Genomic DNA, 19,610 nt, shown 5'->3' on the forward strand with positions numbered 1-19,610 from the left:
TAAAGTTAATATATTATCAAAATAAAGTAAAATTTTGACCCTAGTTGCAGCTTAGAAATTAAATCATTATCGTGGTAAAACTCACAGAGGGAGGAGTCATTAAGGCTAGTGGCTGCAGACCATGCTTGCAGAGTTCTTGTCCTGTTTTAGGACAAAATATGTGCTAAAATAGGGGGCTGTTATTCTTTGCGGTCATTATGCCCCTTTTTCCAAACAAAAGACCCCGCCAGCAAGGAACACTCGACGCCAAAACCTTTGGGACCCTACCCAGAGTCTCATCCCCCCTCCAAAACCATCCTATACCAGTCTACTCCCCTGAGGTCTCATTTCCAGACATCTTTATGAATCATGTGGCGGCGTTGAGATCCCAGGATAAGGAGGAAGGCGAGATGTGAAGGATGTCGGGAGACAAGACCAAAGCCAATGACCGATAAGACAGCGGTCAGGCCAATGACCGATAGGACAGCGGTCAGGCCAATTCCCCTTATCAACCCCCCTCCCCAATTGGGGGCCAAATGGGGCCAGGAACTACTGGGTTTCGGTCTTCGCTAACCAACATCCGTGAGAGGAACATCACCTCCCTTCGCTCTCAAGATTAAAGGGAGGCAGGACCTGAGACACGTTCTCCACAAGGGAGAAAACAGAGTCCTTTTTATCAAGGTAAGGTGTCTGTATTTTGAGATCATCATCATCCTTACTCTGCCTCCCATCCCTTTTTATCACATCCCATTTTTTCCTTTTATCCTTAAAGAAAGATCCTACCCACTGAACCTTTTTATCCTATTCCTTATGCCCCAACCACGTCTGCCATTGCTCCTAACCTTAATTAATTCCCCCTGTGACGGTGCTGTTTCCAACGTGTAGGGTTTAAATCTCTAAGCTTTGCACTTTCATTTTATTTGCTTAAAAGTTTTAACCACACGACTTCATCGTGTTCCCAGCCTGTAGAATTAAGGGTTCGGTTAATAATTTCATTTATTTCCCTTTCCAGGGATTGTGATTGCTGTGCTGAATCATCATCCACAGTCCATCCAACTCGACGCGAAGCACCTCGAGGCTTAAATTGAAATATAGTTATCTGTTGTGCTCCCCTTTTTATTAATTTTCATTTAAATATTGTAAATATATCTATTTTGTCGGTATTCCTTATTTTATTGCCGACTGGCGACCTTACTAATATTCTCTTTTTGTGTATGCCCAGTGTTCCTTAAGCAAGGCTGGACTCACAGGCATATGGGCACATAACAATATATATATATATATATATATATATATATATATATATACATACATATATATATATATATATATATATATATATATATATATAGGTATATATATATACATATATATATATATATATATATATATATATATGTATATATATATATATATATATATATATATATATATATATATATATATATATATATATATATGTGTGTATATATATATATATATATATATATATATATATATATATATATATATATATATATATTCTTACGAAACTGGTCTAGTGTAGAGTGAATACAATAGTTTGTTCATGATTTTATTTATATTTCATTTTTTTTATTTTGGAGACAAAGAGTGGCTGGAGCTAGCTGACTGTGAGAGCCGTCTGGGGCAGCGTGAGTAGCGTTTGGGAGAGTAATACTTGGCAATTATGATGCCTTTTGCCCACCCCACCACGCTCCCCAAATCTCGGAGAAGTTTAAGGAAGCAGTTAGATTTCATATAAAAGGTGACACCAAGGCTGACCTGCGGATTAACTGATTTAGCGTGTTAGACTAATCCTGCTTTTTTTTTCTTGACGAGTTTGACAATTAATTCTTAACCTTTTCACTCTTGGTCATTTCCATTTTTATAGTTGTATTTCTCAGTGTACTGGAATTATTTGCAATCACAGTTTTATGTACAATCTGCTTCCCTCATGACAACCAAGTTCGTTCTCTCTCTCTCTCTCTCTCTCTCTCTCTCTCTCTCTCTCTCTCTCTCTCTCTCTCTCTCTCATATATATATATATATATATATATATATATATATATATATATATATATATATATATATATATATATATATATATATATATATAATGCATGTATATGGGCATAAAAAATTCTTAATAGAAAAATCTAATGTAAACTATGCCATCATTTCGACATTTCGATGCTATGTAGATTTTCATGTTTTATATTTCTATATTGCAGGCCATAATAAGAGAGGGTAGTTAAATAATATGCAAAATATGAAGAAATATGTATTTTATTATAAATGGAAAATGAGCTCGGTGTGCGTAGTAAATACAGTATATTCATTCCTCGAGGGCTTAAGATATGAAAGGATAGGTTGTGGGTTTTATATTTTGACCTAAGCTCTGGTCTGTTTTCGATAATCCAGTGTTATTCTTTTATCTAAAATCTGACTTTTCTGTAATTATCAAGAAAATGACAGCAGTTGGATCCCCTTCTCTTGTATGGATACTATGTCTTTGTATATATATTCTCATTGTTGATTCTAATGGAAGAAAGTACCCAAGAATAGAAAACAATGGATTGATTTCGGATTTCGAGTGTCCCTCTCCTAGAAGAGCTGCTTACCATAGCTAAAGAGTCTGTTCTACCCTTACCAAGAAAAAGTGGCCACTGAACAATTACAGTGCAGTAGTTAACCCCTTGATAGAAGAATTGTTTGGTAATCTCAGTGTTGTCAGGTGTATGAGGTCAGAGGAGAATATGTAAAGAATAGGCCAGACTATTCAGTGTATATGTAGGCAAAGGGAAAATAAACCGTAACCAGAGAGAAGGATCCAATGTAGTACTGTCTGGCTAGTCAAAGGACCCAATAACTCTCTAGCGGTAGTATTGTTGGAAGTGTTCAGTATGTTTTAGTGTGTCCTCTCCTAGGTGACTCTGTGCTCCAAAGCAAATCATGTGTCGAAAAGATATGTAAGATGAAACAGTGATTTTGAATTCATTGCATTAGGGTGAGTGTTATCGTTGTTTAAAGTTTTTTTGTAATTGGCCCTGGAGGAAGGTTAGATTTTGTAACGTGATGTGGTTATCTATTTTTCATTAAGTGTCAAACTTGAATATTGTATTATTCAGATTTAATTTCAAGCTTTTGTATAATTTGCATTGTATTATATCTTTTCTTAGTCTAAAGTTTGTTCAGATATAATAGTTCAAGTCACGGTAATATATAATTTTCAGATCGTAATATTTTTGTCTCAATCTAAGTTTTGTTCAGCCTTAAATTTTTCCAGTGACTTATATTGTTATTATGTAAATTCTTTCAGTGTTGTGATTCACACAAAATACATTTATTTTTTTAAAGAGTGTATTATTCCAATCATAAATGTTTAGAACCAGATTCTAGTCGTATCCTGTAAGAACCACAATAAGTCATAAATAATACTTAAGAGTAATTACCCAGTTTAGTTTTGAGTGTACTTAAGAAACCTTTGGATATTCAGTGCTTTATATATTGCTGTCTGGGCGTTGTTTAACTGTCTCAAAACTCGTGTATTAATATTCTAAAGTGTAACAGTTTTAAGGTTAAAGCAAACAAGGGAGTTTGGAATTCGAGAGGTTGATTAACTTGCCAGGAGTAATATATAACGGATTTTGAGCGAAGCGAAAAATCTATTTTTGGGTGAGATGGCTATGTCGTCCTGATGGAAGTTCCTATAGGGTAGCTTCCTAGGGTATATTACAACTACGGCGATATTCCCAGAGAATTTACCTTAAGGTACCAGAATTCTAACTCCTGGAGCGAATATCCCTCGTGAAAGGGATATCGCGACATATCAGAGGACGTATTCTAGACACGCCACATGGCAATCTACATTCTGGACAGAGATTTCGTCTCGTAGGAGGTGATTGGCGAGATACGAATTCGGGAAAGAAAAAGGGGAGCCGCTCCCAAGGCTTCCCTATCCCCCGATTCGTATGCGTGCCTGGCGCCAATCCTGGCGCCATCTGTATTCCTTGTAGCGTACACGAGGTGCTACAGATACTGTATGTAGGGAGGGGTCCTACAGCCCTTTCTTAGAAAGGCAAGGGCGGGTCTATCAGGACGACATGGCCATCTCACCCAAAAATAGATTTTTCGCTTCACTCAAAATCCGTTTTTTGGGCTCAAGCCATGTCGTCCTGATGGAAGTGTACCAGAGCATTACTGTACCTGTGGATTCTCAGAACGTGCCGTACTCCCCGGAGGTAATTTTTTCCCGGTCGACTAGACCTAGAGACCTAAGATGTTACCGTTATACATCTTTTCAACTAACTATAAACTATGTTAGAGCTTCCTGCCCCCTACAGGGAAGAGTCCTACTAGATTCTGGAAAAGTCTCGAAGAGTACATATATCTATGTATGAATACCAGGCAAGCTAATATAGTGGTCTCGCCCTATATTAAGTAAAGCATAGTTTGTATAGAACCACTGCGTCAATATATATTGACCAGTAATCCGCACAATACTTGTATTGGACAAAGGTTTATATCCGCATAGGAAGAAACTAATAAAACCGCCCTCGTCCCTTTATGGGACGGAGTCCTCCCATTAGGGGACTACATAAACCAATGCAACATAGCTTGCTTAACAGAACAGTTCTATCAGAATTATCCCAGATAAGATACATAGAATTAAATGCTCAATTATACCAATAAATTGACACAGGTGAAAGAGACGCAAGGTTCTCAAGAACAAGTTTATTGACAGACAATAAACAGACAGGTTAACAACAAATATATATATATATATAAAAGAGGATAACCCAAAACTTTAAGCATAAGTATGATAGTAAACAGAACTTGTTTATCTGAAAGAAAAACCATTAAACGCCACTTTAATAAGATACCGAGGTATCAAGTCATAAAAGTCTGTATTACAAATCAATCACATTAGCGTTAGAAACGCTCGGCACACATGTCTGTACTTATGCTAGGTTCACCTTTGAAAGAAGGAACAGTCTATGTAGGCACTTGGTGCCCTCATTTAGTTTGTAGTACAGTATGTACCTACACACTCACCCTGGACTTAATCGTCCCAATTAAGACCACTGTTCCTCGCAGAGTTAAACAGTAGGGTTAACTACACGACCCACTGCTACCACAGATCTCTTAAGTTCCTCTACTTGCTTCGCATAGTGGCGAAAGAACACCCTGGAAGACTTCCAGCCAGTGTATGAACGGAGATGTTCAAAATCCATACAATTAAAGAAATTTAGGGATGAGGCAACTTTCCTCGGATCGTGACCTGCGGGTGTACTGTCAGGATCCGCTCTGCGAATAAAATATGTGATTTTCGCTCTGAGTTGATTCAGAGATAAATTTGAGCCTGATGTTTCTCCCCTGAATAGTTGACCACCCTTGAAGTCTGAAGTTCTACGAAGATAGACCTTTAGGCATTCTACTGGACATAGAGATGCATCTTCTTTCAGAGGGCAGATTCTCCAGGGACCCCACCTGTTGGTGGGTAACTCATTCTTGGCGAGAAACGTAGGATCCGGAAACAGGTTCAGATCCCCCCCATCCAGGAACTGAACACGACCTGCCTCTCTCGAGAGGGCTACGATCTCACTAACCCTGGCCCCGGACGCAAGTGCAAATAGGAAAATAACTTTTTGCGTCAAATCCTTTAACGCACATTCTTCATTGCTCAACAGGGAGGCGAAATGAAGAACTTTGTCTAAAGACCATGAGATGGGCTTTGGAGGTGCTGAAGGTCTGAGCCTAGCGCAGGCTTTCGGAACTTTATTAAAGATCTCGTTACCTAGGTCGATCTGGAAGGCAAATAAAATGGGTCTCATCAAAGCAGATTTACACACTGAAATCGTGTTAGCTGCCAACCCTTGGCCATGGAGGTGGATGAAGAAAGATAAGCAGAAGTCTGTTGAGATCTCCTGCGGATTCTTTGCCTTTACAAAGGCCACCCATTTTCTCCAAGATGACTCATATTGCCTTCTAGTCGATTTGCACTTATATTCCTCTAGGAAGTCTATGCTGGCTTTCGAAATCCCGAAACGCTTTCTCACCGCAAGGGCGAGAAAATCATGAGCTGCAGGGTCCGGGTTTTCTGTAATGAAGCGCAAACAGTCGACTTCTGGACTCGCTGGGTCAGAACTGGATGTGGTAGCGGCACAAACTTCATCTGTAGTTCCAACGCCAAGCGGAACCACATACTGTTCGGCCACTTGTGGGCCACTATTGCCGCTACCCCCTTGAAGGATCTCAGTTTGTTGAGGACCCTCAACAGAAGGTTGTGAGGAGGGAACAGATAAATCCTGGACCATCTGTTCCAGTCGAGGGACATCGCGTCCACTGCTTCCGCTAAGGGGTCCTCGTACTTCTTGTTGTCTTTCGTCGCAAAGAGGTCTATCTGCAGTTCTGGGACTTGATTCAGAATGAAGGAGAATGATCCTGCGTCTAAGGACCATTCCGACTCTATCGGTGTGAACCTGGATAGAGCATCCGCTGTCACATTGCGGACTCCTTGAAGGTGAACTGCCGACAGGTACCACTTCTTCTTTTCCGCCAATCGGAAAATGGCTAACATCACCTGGTTGAGAGGTGGTGACCTCGACCCTTGTCGATTCAAGCATCTCACAACCACCTCGCTGTCCATCACCAATCTTATGTGGATCGAGTGACGCGGGGAGACTTTCTTTAAGGTAAGGAGCACTGCCATAGCTTCTAGAAAGTTTATATGAAAGGTCCTGAATAGCTTGGACCAAGTCCCCTGGACTTTTTTCCGATGAGAGTGACCTCCCCATCCCTCCTTTGAGGCGTCTGAGTGAATCGTCATCGACGGGGGAGGTGGCTGAAGAAGAACCGACTTCTTTAGATGTCTGGCTTGGGACCAAGGCCTGAGAAGAGTACGTAGCCGAGGCGGCACTGGTCTTCTCAGATCTCTCCGCGCGTTTGATGCATACCTTCTCCAAACTCCGGTTGCATCCTTTAGCTGTGCTCTTAGCACTGGGTCTGTCACTGAAGCAAACTGGAGAGAGCCTAGTACCCTCTCCTGTTCGCGTCTTGATATCCTTTCGGAATCTAGAAGTCTCTTGACAGAGCCCGCTATCTCCTTCCTTTTCTTCGTCGGGATGGAGAAACTGTGTGACAAAAGGTCCCAGTGGATTCCCAGCCACTGGAACTTTTGGGATGGAGAAAGTCGAGACTTTTTTCTGTTGATCTTGAAGCCTAGGTACTCTAGGAACTGGATCACCTGACTGGAAGCTTGCAAGCATTCGGTCTCGGATGCTGCCCACACCAGCCAGTCGTCCAGGTAGGCTACTACCTGAATTCCCTTTAGGCGTAATTGTTTGAGAGCTGCGCTCGCAAGCTTCGTGAAAATCCTTGGGGCTATGTTTAGCCCGAATGGCATGGCTCTGAAGGCGTATAGTCTCCGTTATAGCCTGAACCCTAGGTAGGGGGAGAGTCGACGGCTGATTGGAATGTGCCAATAGGCATCTGACAAGTCTATAGAGACTGAGTATGCCCTCTTGGGCAGTAAGGTCCTTATGTGTTGCAGTGTTAGCATCTCGAATTTGCAATTCACTATGAACTTGTTGAGTGGCGACAAGTCCAGAATGACTCTGAGCTTTTCCGAGTCTTTCTTGGGAACACACACAAAACAGCCTCCCTTGGAATTTGATGGACTTCACCTTTCGGATCACCTTTTTCTCCAACAGTTCTTGAACGTACTCCTCCAGCACGGGGGTGGAGTGTTGGAAAAACCGAAGGCACGGGGGTGGAGTGCTGTACCAGCTCCAGCCCAGTCCATTCTTGAGTAGGCTTTGGGCCCAGGGATCGAAGGTCCAGCGATCCCAAAATTTCATCAGTCTCCCTCCTACCGGTATCGTTTCACTTGGACTGCCGTCCTGAGGTCTTGCCTCCCTGACCACGACCACCTCTGAATCCCCTTCCCCTTGAGGGGCGCCTAGACGAGCCTCTGGCTGCTCCTCTAGGTTTTGCACGAAAGGAAGAAGACTGTCCTTCGAACGTTGGGGTGAATGTGGTTGACTGACCTGGCACAGCCTGGGGTACCCACTGAAAAGTAGTCGGGGTTTGTGCCACCATCTGGGGCACTGGAGGCAATGGCAATTGCAGTTGCTGTTGCTGTCTAAAAGGCTTGGCTGGCCGAGACGGTAGCCTAGTCCTCATATTCTTCCTCTTTGGTTGAGGACCCTCATCCGGGGAAGACTTTCTTTTGATAGCCAGGCCCCACTTCTGGAGAAGGTTTCTATTCTCCACGGCGGCCTTATCAACAACTACTTTGACCACATCGGTAGGGAAAAGGTCTTTCCCCCAAATGTTGGAGGAGATTAACTTCCTTGGCTCGTGTCTCACCGTAGCCCCGGTGAACACGAACTCCCTGCAAGCTCTCCTTTCCTTGACTAAGCCATAAAGGTCCTTCGTCACTGTGGCTAGGTGAGACTTAGCCACTTGTGGCTAGGTGAGACTTAGCCACTACCATGAACATTTCATGGACCTTGGGGTCACTTGCCATCGTCTCAAGAGTAGTCTGATGAGACATTGAGGCAGCCAGTCTTTCTTTTGTCTCGAACTCTCTTCGTAAAAGAGAGTCGGACAGCTTGGGGAGGTCCTCGCCGAATTGCCGTCCGGCAATATCAGCCTCCAGCTTTCCCACTGAGAATGTCAGATGGACATCCTTCCAGTCTTTGTGGTCCATAGGCAGGGCCAGCGACAAGGGTTTACACTCCTCCAGGGAGGGGCAAGTCTTGCCGGCCTCGACTGCCTTTAGGACAGCCGCAAACCCTTTCTGTAGAAAGGGGAAGGCTCTAGCAGGAGAGGACACAAAAGAAGGGAGCTTCTTGCTCAATGCAGCTACCTTCGAGTTAGAGAAGCCCCTCTCTTTCATCGAGGATGAAAGTAGGGCTTGAGCCTTAGCGTGGTCCATAATTATGACCTCCTTCGGCTCTGTCTCCTCCCTTGAAGCTGGTTCTTTTCTCAGCCGGACATAGCAGTCCGGATATGATGCCTTGCTGGGCCAGAATTCCACCTCCTCTAGGGGAACTGAACCCAGCTTATCCGAGATGACGATCTTTCCAGTCGTCATCGGCATGTGCTCAGCATACCTCCATGGGTTAGCATCTGAGCATAAGGGAAGGTCTTTCACATTGAGCCTTTTCCGGGGCCCACGTGATTCTGCCAGGGACTGCATACGCAGTTCCATAGCAGCCGCCTTCTCCTGATTCTCCTTCTGCATTTGTTGGATCATTCCAACAATCGAAGAGAGGGCCTGTCCCAGTTCTACTGGGAGACCGGCCGATGTTGAGGGGATAGGCTCCGGAGTCTGAACCGGAGTAGCCGACACCTCGTCGACCTCATCCTCTACGACATCCGGGGTTTGAACTTCATCCTGACCTTCTGCCAGGAGGTCTTGTTCCAAACGTTCGTCCGGGTCAGACATCCTGTCATCTAACTGGATGTCTTGCATCGCGACTGCGACTTCCACGTCCACCTGGACTTGATCTTGAGGGATCTCCTCTTGAGGCTGGGGAATCACTGCATCAGCTGATGCCTGGGGAAAAAGATACGCCCTCATCTTCTCACTTGGAAGATAAGGGCCAGAGGTGTTCTTCTTGAAGCCCCTTACCCAAGTACGAAGCTTCTCCCTTGCTATATCCCTTGATTCCGCCGTTCTAGGGGAATCAAAAGCCTCAGTAATCAGGTTAGTGCATACAGTACATACCTGAGGGTCCCAATACTGGAGATCATCCTTGGAGACAGCGCATGCTGCGTGTCTCCTACAACACTCATGTCCGCAGAGGTTCTTGCTGCGGACGTTGCAGAAAACATTTCCGCACTTCGGAGGGTCCTCCTGTCAAGAGAAGAAATTTCCATGAGTATCAAGTGAACTATGTATCACTGGATATGCATAGTATAGCATAACAATTCATAAAGGAAAGACACACACTTGTGTTTCCCTCACAACCCATTGTTGCAGCCTTCCAGATAATAAAATCAAAATGGTTTATCTCTTCTAGAGTAACCAATGCAAGGTTTCCAGAGGAAACAGGTGGAGCTCACACCTAAGCAATGATTTTAAAAACCTGGATAATAGACAGGAAAGAACTCAGCTTCCTATCAGAGGGCAACAGCAAAGGGATGTGCAAGAAAACACAATAGTGTTAGAAGACACAGTGCTGTACCAAAACCCTTACCATAGTTTTCTTCTTACTGTATATGTTATACTGAAGAATACTAGTACAGTATAGGGGGATGTGTGCCGGCCTGCCTTTGCCGGCCGGCACACACCACAACTAGCTTTAAAGTATACTACTTAACAGCTATAGGGCGGTAGCACTCTGGTTCAAATGCCTGTGCCAGTCGGCAGCAACTGCCGGCCGGTAACAGCCAATGTTGGCCGGCAATGGCTGCCGGCCAACAACTACACAAGGTAGTACCCAGCTGCCGACCACACTCTTGGTGACCGGCAGACAAGGGCTGACATAAGCCGGCCGGCAAAGGTACAAGACCGATGCCAGCCGGCAGCAAAAGAACCAGAGGACTACACCTGCCCGGCTGCCGGCCTCATAGGCCGGCAGCCGGCCTCGTAGGCCGGCAGCCGGCCTCGTAGGCCGGCAGCCAGGTCAGGTACAGCACTAGAAGAAAAATAGAATGGATGCCGGGATAAGAGTGTACACTACCTCCAAGCCCGGCAACCGAAAGAGTGTATATAAGGAAGGGGGAAACTAATTCAGGCTTCCTGACCAATGCCGTCTGGCTCTGCCGGCAGGCATGGATGAAGGACCAAGAGAGGTCCGGGCAGCACTCGAAAACATAAGACCCTTGCCGGCCAGCAGCTCTGCCGGCCGGCAAGGGGCTGAGTCAATTCCACATCCTAACCTATACTAGGTCCAGATGTAGAACGACGTACAGTACAGTAAGACCCCTGCCGGCCAGCAGCTCTGCCGGCCGGCAAGGGGCTGAGTCAATTCCACATCCTAACCTATACTAGGTCCAGATGTAGAACGACGTACAGTACAGTAATGGCTCGGCCATTACGAAGAAAGAGGGGGAAGGGACAAGAGGGTCCTGCCAACCTTGCTTTAGTGACAGATCACCCGCAGCCAAGAAACTTATCTTAGCCTAAGGGAGATCTAAGGGGGAAGGCCAGCAATACTTGCCAGCTCCCACAGCACCAAAGCAAGGAAGGCGTTGCTACTCCCAAGGAAAGAACTTATCCTCCCCCGAGAACAGCAACGAGGACTAGTCTGGTAGATCACAAAAGAAGGAATCATATCCACAGAAACCTTCGGTAGTGACCTAAGGGAGCTAAGCTCCCTTTGTCTGTGTTAGGTCAGCGAGGGGGACTCAGCCCCAAGCCAGACAGCACAGACTCAGACTAAAAAACTCTGTTGTTCTGTCCCTCTTGAACCATAACTACAGGAACAGGAAGGTACAGTAACACCCTAGTATAGTTTTATCGAAAATAAATTCGGAAAAAACCACTTAGGGATAAGCCCAAGGCTTAAACAGAGGGAAAGGGATTGCATACCTTCTCCGAAGAAAAGAAGCAACCGGGGAGTATGATAAAGTATACTAAGGCTCCATAAGCTACTAGCCTAGGCACCAAGAGAATCGATTACCTAAATCACCGAAACTCACTCGTATACTATCTTGGAAATATTCCACACAGTGTAAAATGTATAAAATATAGCCTAAAGCTTCAATAAAATTTTAATTACACTCGGAAAAACCATAATCATGCATGAAGTACTAGGACCAAACGACTAGGCTACATGGCCTAGCGTAGGCCAGAATGGCGAATACTTCGCCAAATAATACCAAGCACGAAAGGAAATCCTATGTAATGCTAAATAGCTAAAATTTATTAAAGCAAAACAACCAGGAATGTCGCTCTGACTAACTAATTTATACCTAGCGAGCGACAGCGTCCAAGACGCCTCTGGTAGGCTACGGCTCTTGTATCAAAGATTAATTCTATTAATCACTCAAAATTTTACCAAGAGCCTACATTTATACATAAAAGACACTATACTCAACTTATCAGAGGCCAACGAAGACGGAGAAGCCATGAAAAGTAGAATAAATCCAAGATTTGCGAGAAAAACAGGAAAAAACACCGAGTTGTTAAGCTACGCAAAAAGGAATACAGATGGCGCCAGGATTGGCGCCAGGCACGCATACGAATCGGGGGATAGGGAAGCCTTGGGAGCGGCTCCCCTTTTTCTTTCCCGAATTCGTATCTCGCCAATCACCTCCTACGAGACGAAATCTCTGTCCAGGATGTAGATTGCCATGTGGCGTGTCTAGAATACGTCCTCTGATATGTCGCGATATCCCTTTCACGAGGGATACTCGCTCCAGGAGTTAGAATTCTGGTACCTTAAGGTAAATTCTCTGGGAATATCGCCGTAGTTGTAATATACCCTAGGAAGCTACCCTATAGGAACTTCCATCAGGACGACATGGCTTGAGCCCAAAAATAATATTATACGTTTGGATCCCAGTCACGAGCCATAGGATAATATATTTTTAGTATGTATGTGTGTGCATGTGTTTGTTAGTGTATAGTATATATAAGTAAATGGATAGATACAGAAATAAATACAGTATATGTTAATGTACCGCTAGTACGTTTATTGAATACAATTACGTTAAAATATTAATTCACAAATAAATAAAAGAACTATCTAAATAATTATGAAATACCTTAGGTAGATAATCACGGAGCCAATTTTCCCCGTTGCCAATGCGGTGATGCCAATTACCTCCAACACGACATAGTAAACAAAAGAAGTGCAACTTTCTGGGCAGTAACCCTTTGTGGCGGTTCCAAATTGAAGATTTTCGTGGTCCTGGAAGAAAGAGCAAATATTTTACCTTTATTTTTCTTTGAGATGATTAATCAAAAGAAAGATAACTTGAAATAGGTTCGATAAACCTTTTTATCCTTTCAAAAAAAGATTTATTATAAATCAGTTGTTCTCAGTTGTATGATAAGCATTACATTTTATGACAATGATCAGTGCCCTGTATTGTCGTTTGATCTAAGAGTATCACTATGTGCGCACAAAGCAAGAATTTTGCAATAATATATTATCACAAGCAAAACATCCTTACTTGAATTGAGGCAACAGCAGTGAGAGTAGGGTTAGTAGAAAAAATTTCTATACAAGAGCATCCTCTGTATACCTGTAGAAAAGAGAAGAGAAAAGAAAGCTAAACAGCTCACATTCTGTTTCATTTAACTTGAAAAAAAAAACTCAATTACTATCTATTCCAATGCCCATAACACCCTCCATTTTTAATATAACTAATGAACTAGACTTCTGATTGATGTGAAACCGAAATCACCAGAGTTTGAGACACCGACCTAATTAAGGAAAATGAATTCAAGCACCTACTCCTCATTATCATCTTATTTTCTATAAAAAAAGAAAAAATGTCATTTCAATTTTGTGGACACGAGGAGAACGGAAATTCAGACCTGGCAACTACAGTAGGCGCAAAATGACGCGTGTCGACTATGATGTGGGCTGTGATGTTTACATCTGCCACGCCCTCATTTCTGTATGGTTATCGTTATATCAGTACAAAAAATTATTTATTTATACCTTTGATAGAGATAAGGTGTTGTTATTTTTCAATATAGGTATGCAGTCATTAGTGGGTTGAGGTTATGGAATGATTGTTGAGGGTGCTAACATAATATGATCATTTTAAGTATATAGCTGAGGATTGGATGGACGTGAAAGGATTGTAATACTTTATCAACAATAAGTGTATTGTACTGTACATAGATTGTAGTGTAGCAGCTAACATTTTAATGAATAAAGTTACAAAAGAGAGAGAGAGAGAGAGAGAGAGAGAGAGAGAGAGAGAGAGAGAGAGAGAGAGAGAGAGAGAGAGAGAGAGAGAAAATCTGATAATGCATAATATTCAACTATACATATCTGTGACGGTACGCCATTAAACATGACAACATGATACCAACCTATTCAATCTAATCATCAGTTTATTGTTGTCTTGTTCCCTCTTGTAGTATGTTAAGAGTCTTAACACGAAAGCATTATGACCACCTTGTGGACAATGCTGAAGTATTCTAGACATGATATAAAATGTCAATAGTAGGTAGTAAGCAAGGTCTCATCAGGAGCCCCTGTCAATGCCTGTATCTTACAGACATATACATTCCCTAGCACGATCACCTCCCTGACTGCCATCCAAGATTTCCATTTTTTGTCTTCTTTACGTAAGGCTAAAATTACTTTATTCATTCATAATTACTAATCAGTATCTTTAGACTCCACCAAAGAGCAGTACAATTCCCTATAACTTATATATTATTTGATAACCATACAAAAATGAGACCTAACATCATAGTCGTACACGTCATTCGGCGCCTAGTTGCCAGGTCTTGATATTCGTTCTCACCATGCCCACAAAATTGAGATGACATCTCTCGATATAAAGTAAGACAATAATGCGGAGTAGATGCTTGAATCCATTTTTCTTAATTTGATCGGTGTCTCATTAATTAAAAGTCTAGTTAATTATTCATATTTAAAAAAGGAGGGTGTTATGGCCCTTGAAATAGATAGTAACTTACTTCTTTCACATAGGTAAAACCTGAATAGTATAGATATCACTGGAACACGAACTTACTTTTGAATAAGCTTTAAAGTTCTTGGGGGAATAAAATTACCAAGTATGCACCATATGAAACTGCTAAAATTAAGTATAAAGTATGATAACCCCATTTATACAGTTAATAAACTCAATGAACCATGGTGTTATGGGCCTTGGAATAGATAGTAGCTTCAAGAAAAGAAGAATAAACTTAAATCACATTAAAAGATTGAATCTTTGACACATGACTTTGGATAACAATCGCAAGTGAAATTTAATTGATACTTATTTGCTCTTTGGCTTAAATTCCAAAATGGTTTTCATGGTATCTCATAAAGGATTTGGTCCCACATTTCCATTATCTTAGAATGAATCCCATTCTGTCACTCGAAAGAAATTCGGCAATTTAAATAGTAAGCAAAGTTTCATGCAGCATTCTTTAGTTTATTACCAATTTTCATGTGAATCTGTTCTTGTATGAGTCATTTGTTCATTCTATATTTCAGGGAAAGCCATCACATAATTGAAAGAAATAAATGTTTGGCTTCAATTCTATGAAAACGTAGGGAAAAGCATGGTTGAAGCATGCCTAATTCGTCCAACAACAACAACAACAACAACAACAACAACAACAACAATAATAATAATAATAATAATAATAATAATAATAATAATAATAATGATAATAATATGCAGGTAGAGCAAAACCTACCTTTGGGTTTACAGACGCATCCACCATCGTACATCCAGCGGCACAAGGAGAATAAAACAGAGTAGTGTTGTCTTCGGAACACACAGGGGAAAACTTTGCGATGCAGTTGCAGTTAGAAGAACATCCAAGTCCACCATCATAACCTCTAAAGAGGAAAAGGCCCAACAAACTAATTGAAACAAGTTAACTTTCTCTATTTTTACTTTCATTTTCACCAAAGGCTTTGGTATGAAGGGACTGCATAAAATAACTGCTTAGTCAACTCTCCAGTATGGAATCAGGTATGGATGTTACGTTTAAATAAAAGACTAAAGAATTGAGCAGTGCGCGTAATACACATTTCTGCAAAATATTTGAGAGGTTGATAGTTATGAAGATGCACAGAATTAGTAAAAACTTTGGTTTTGCTTAAAGAAGGCATCAGAATGGTTTTAAACATCATTATTGTTTGTGAAAAAAGGGAGGGTAATAATATCGGCAAAAGAGAACTGGGAAGGCATTACGAGAGGAAGACCTACAGTAGAAAGGGCTTGTCTCCGCTAGATATTATTATTATTATTATTATTATTATTATTATTATTATTATTATTATTACTAGCTGAACTTGGTAATAATATTGTTTATGAGATCGGCATTGTCCCTCGTTGATGTCGCTCACTATACCACAGCTCACAGTAATGTTGCTACATTTAACATCATATTTAAGAAGACTATATGATAGTTGTGTCTTTTCAGTTGTAGATATTACTATGGAATTTGGTAGGAACAGAGAAACTATGTTTCCTATCAATCCCTGAAATTTTCATTTGAATATGTGAATTATTCTAGGAATAATCTACTCCTCCACCAAAAATAACCATTCAACCCATACTGAAATAAAAGTTTAAAGTAGCTTTTTTATGGCAGATATTAAGATGAAAATTTGTATGGACAAATTAAATATCCATCCTATAAATCCCTGAAAATTTCATTTAGATATGCTAAGTATTCTACAAGTAATTTACGCAGCCGCCGAAAATCGGCCTCCGCGGATATCAGAAAATGGATACTGTGACTTTTCTATGGAAAATATCAACACGAACCTTTGTATGAATGTAGTTCACATAACACCCATCAAACCCTGTGAAAATCATTTAGATATCTGTAAAACTCTAGGAATACTTGGCTGGTCCTCACTGATTTTTCAGCTAAAAATCGTCACTTACGAACTAAAGTGACAGCCAGGGCATGCTTATAGCAGGTATGAACATGAAAACTGAGCAGAAAAAAAGCTTATGCAAATCTAAATAATCCCTTTAAATTTAATCTGAAAATATTTATTGTTATAGAAGTTACAGTGATCTGCAGCCGAAAATATCAGCTGAATTATTCTAGGAACAATTTACTCCACCGCCAAAATAACCATTCAACCCATACTGAAATAAATGTTTACTCTGGCTTTTCTATGTCAGATATCAATATGAAAATTGTTATGGGCAAAGTAAATATCTATCCAATATATCCCTGAAAATTTCATTCAGATATGTGAAGTAATGCATAGAACAGTCAGAGATGGTGGAGAAGGATTGGACTGGATTGCTGATAAGAATTAAGCAGACCCACAGTATGCTGATGATGCTATCCTTGTTAGCAGAACACCACAGGATTTGCAATGCTTGCTTGCCAGAATGCATGAAATATCACACGAGGTTGGGCTGAAGATGAATAGAAGAAAGACAAAAAGGATGAGAATGGAGTAGGCAATGGAAGATGAAATATCATTGAAAGGAGAAAGGATTCATGAGGTAGAATTATTCAAGTATTTAGGAACTATGATCTCCAATACAGGATCTTTAGATTAGAGTTTGTGAAAAATTGAAAAAAGTAAATCAGACAATGGCTAGGTTAAGTAAAATTTGGAAATCAAATCGCCTGAAATTACATATTAAAATCAGACTGTATATCAGTCTAGTGAGATCGGTGTTACTCTATGGACAAATTTAGTAGATTTGAGAACAAAGCCCTCTGATGGATATTGGGAGTTAAATGGCAGGATAGAATTAGAAAGGAAAGTATAAGAGCGATTAATCGAGTACCATATGTGGATGAGATCATGATGAGGGGTACAAGGAGATGGTTTGGGCATACTCTTCGCACTCCCCAAGAGAGATTAGTTCACTAAACGTTCAGCTGTGCCCCACAAGGCATTAGAAGAGTTGGGCTCAGGACTATGAAGCGCAAAGTAGGAAATGATGAATATAGAAATATTGAATTAAAAGCTCAAGGTAGAGATGACTGGCGAAATCTAACCGAGGCCCTTTGCGTCAATAGGCGTAGGAGAAGATGATGACGATGATCAACTATCTACGAGTAATTTACGGCGCCCCCGAAAATCGGCCTCCCGTGGATATCAAAAATCGCTACTGTGGCTTTTCTATGGCAAGTATCATTACCACTATTGATATGAATGTAGTTCACATAACACATCAAACCCAGTAAAAATCATTTGGATATTTGTAAGACTCTAGGAGTAGTTTGCTCCTCCTCACTGATTTTTTAGCTAAAAACCTCACTTACGAACAAAATTGACATCCAGGGCAAGAAACAAAGCATATATACTGTATATCTAAATAATCCCTTGAAATTTAATTTGAATACATTTATTGGTATAGAAGTTATTGACTCCCCTGCCGAAAATATCAGCCTCCACCCCCCCCCCCCCAAAAAAAAAAACCCTCCGAAATCTATGGTTAGAGAATTTAGAGAATGACTGGGTTATGGGTTGGGTAAGATATCTTAAAAAATGGCATTTCTTATAAGGTCATTTACTTCGTTCGCGACTATTATTATTATTATTATTATTATTATCATTATTATTATTATTATTATTATTATTATTATTATTATTATTATTTTTTTTATTTTTATTATTATTATTATTATTATTACTATTATTATTATTATCATTATTAGCTAAGATACCACCCTGTACAGAAATCCCTTGATTGTGGTCAGGAAGTTCGTATGATTGGCTTTGATTTTAGTGCTGCCTTTGACCGTGTTAATCATGAGGCCTTGTTTTCAAACTCAAATAGTTGGGAGTGGGTGGGTCGTTTCTTAGTATTATCATTGAAGTTTTAAGTAATAGATCTCAAAGAATTATTGATGGTCACCATAGTGAGCATAGGAATGTGATATCTGGTGTTCCTCAGGGTAATGTTCTTGGCCCATTACTTTTCATACTATAGACACATGATATGGGGTTTGGCCTAGAAAACAAGCTTGTTGCATACGCAGATAATGCTACTCCTTTTGCATCAATTCCATCTCCTGAATTTAGATCTGGGGTTGCTGAATCCCTTAGTAGAGATCTAGCTAAAATTAGTGCATGGTGCAAATTACGTGGTATGAAGTTTAATCCTAATAAAACTCAAAGTAGATTAAGGACTTGCTCCTCAACATCCGGATCTCAGCACTGATAATGTTTCTTTAACTTTGTATGACTTTTAATATTCTACGTGTGATTTTCGACAAAAAATTTACTTACGACAAACACATTAGGTCTGTGTCTTCAATTGCATAAAAAATTGGCTTATTGAGAAAGTCTTTCAAGAATTTCGGTGATCAATCTATTCTGAAGAAGTGTTTTAATTCTTTCATTCTACCTTGTTTCGAGTATTGTTCTGTCTGGTCTTCAGCTGCTGATTCTCATCTTAAATGGTTGAAAGGAAACTTATGGTCGATTAAATTTCTTATTCCTGATCTAGTTATTAATCTTTGGCACTGTCGTTCATTAGTTCATTCTGACTATCCTTTAACTTCAAATTTTCCTGGACAGGCATGCAGTTAATTCTAACAGTCAGGCCATCTAAAAGTATGAGGCTCAATGCTACACAGTATTCTAGAAGTTTTATTCCAGCTGTGACCAAGTTGTGGAATGACCTTCCAAATTGGGTAGTTGAATCACTAGAACTTCAAAAGTTCAAACTTGCAGCCAATTTTTTATGTTTAACAGGCTTACCTAAGTCATTTTATAGTTTATATAAGACATATCTGTTTTGATATTGTTACTGTTTTTATAATAATTCATTGTTGACTTTTTCTCATCGTTTTTTTTATTTCCTTATTTCCTTTCCTCACTGGGCTATTTATCCCTATTGGAGCCCTTGGGCTTATAGAATTTTGCTTTTCCAACTAAGGCTAGTAATAATAATAATAGTTGAAAAGCGGGATGCCAATGTATATGCCCAAGGGCTCCAACAAGGATAATTAGCCCAGTGAGGAAAAGAAATGAATA

The 19,610-nt window shown here is 40.7% G+C and overlaps 1 protein-coding gene across 1 annotated transcript in view; it reads right to left on the reverse strand.

Annotated features, from left to right (window-relative positions):
• Nucleotides 1-19,610, reverse strand: part of LOC137653192 (solute carrier organic anion transporter family member 74D-like) — a 167,141-nt gene that overhangs the window by 41,149 nt on the left and 106,382 nt on the right. Inside the window, exons 10-12 of the mRNA XM_068386574.1 lie at nt 15,335-15,479; nt 13,114-13,185; nt 12,703-12,848 (exon numbers count right to left, since the gene is read on the reverse strand). Of these exons, the coding sequence (XP_068242675.1) occupies nt 12,703-12,848; nt 13,114-13,185; nt 15,335-15,479 (363 nt within the window). The remainder of the gene's footprint in view (nt 1-12,702; nt 12,849-13,113; nt 13,186-15,334; nt 15,480-19,610) is intronic.

Source organism: Palaemon carinicauda, chromosome 14 (genome assembly GCF_036898095.1).
Source record: "Palaemon carinicauda isolate YSFRI2023 chromosome 14, ASM3689809v2, whole genome shotgun sequence".
NCBI lineage: Eukaryota > Metazoa > Arthropoda > Malacostraca > Decapoda > Palaemonidae > Palaemon > Palaemon carinicauda.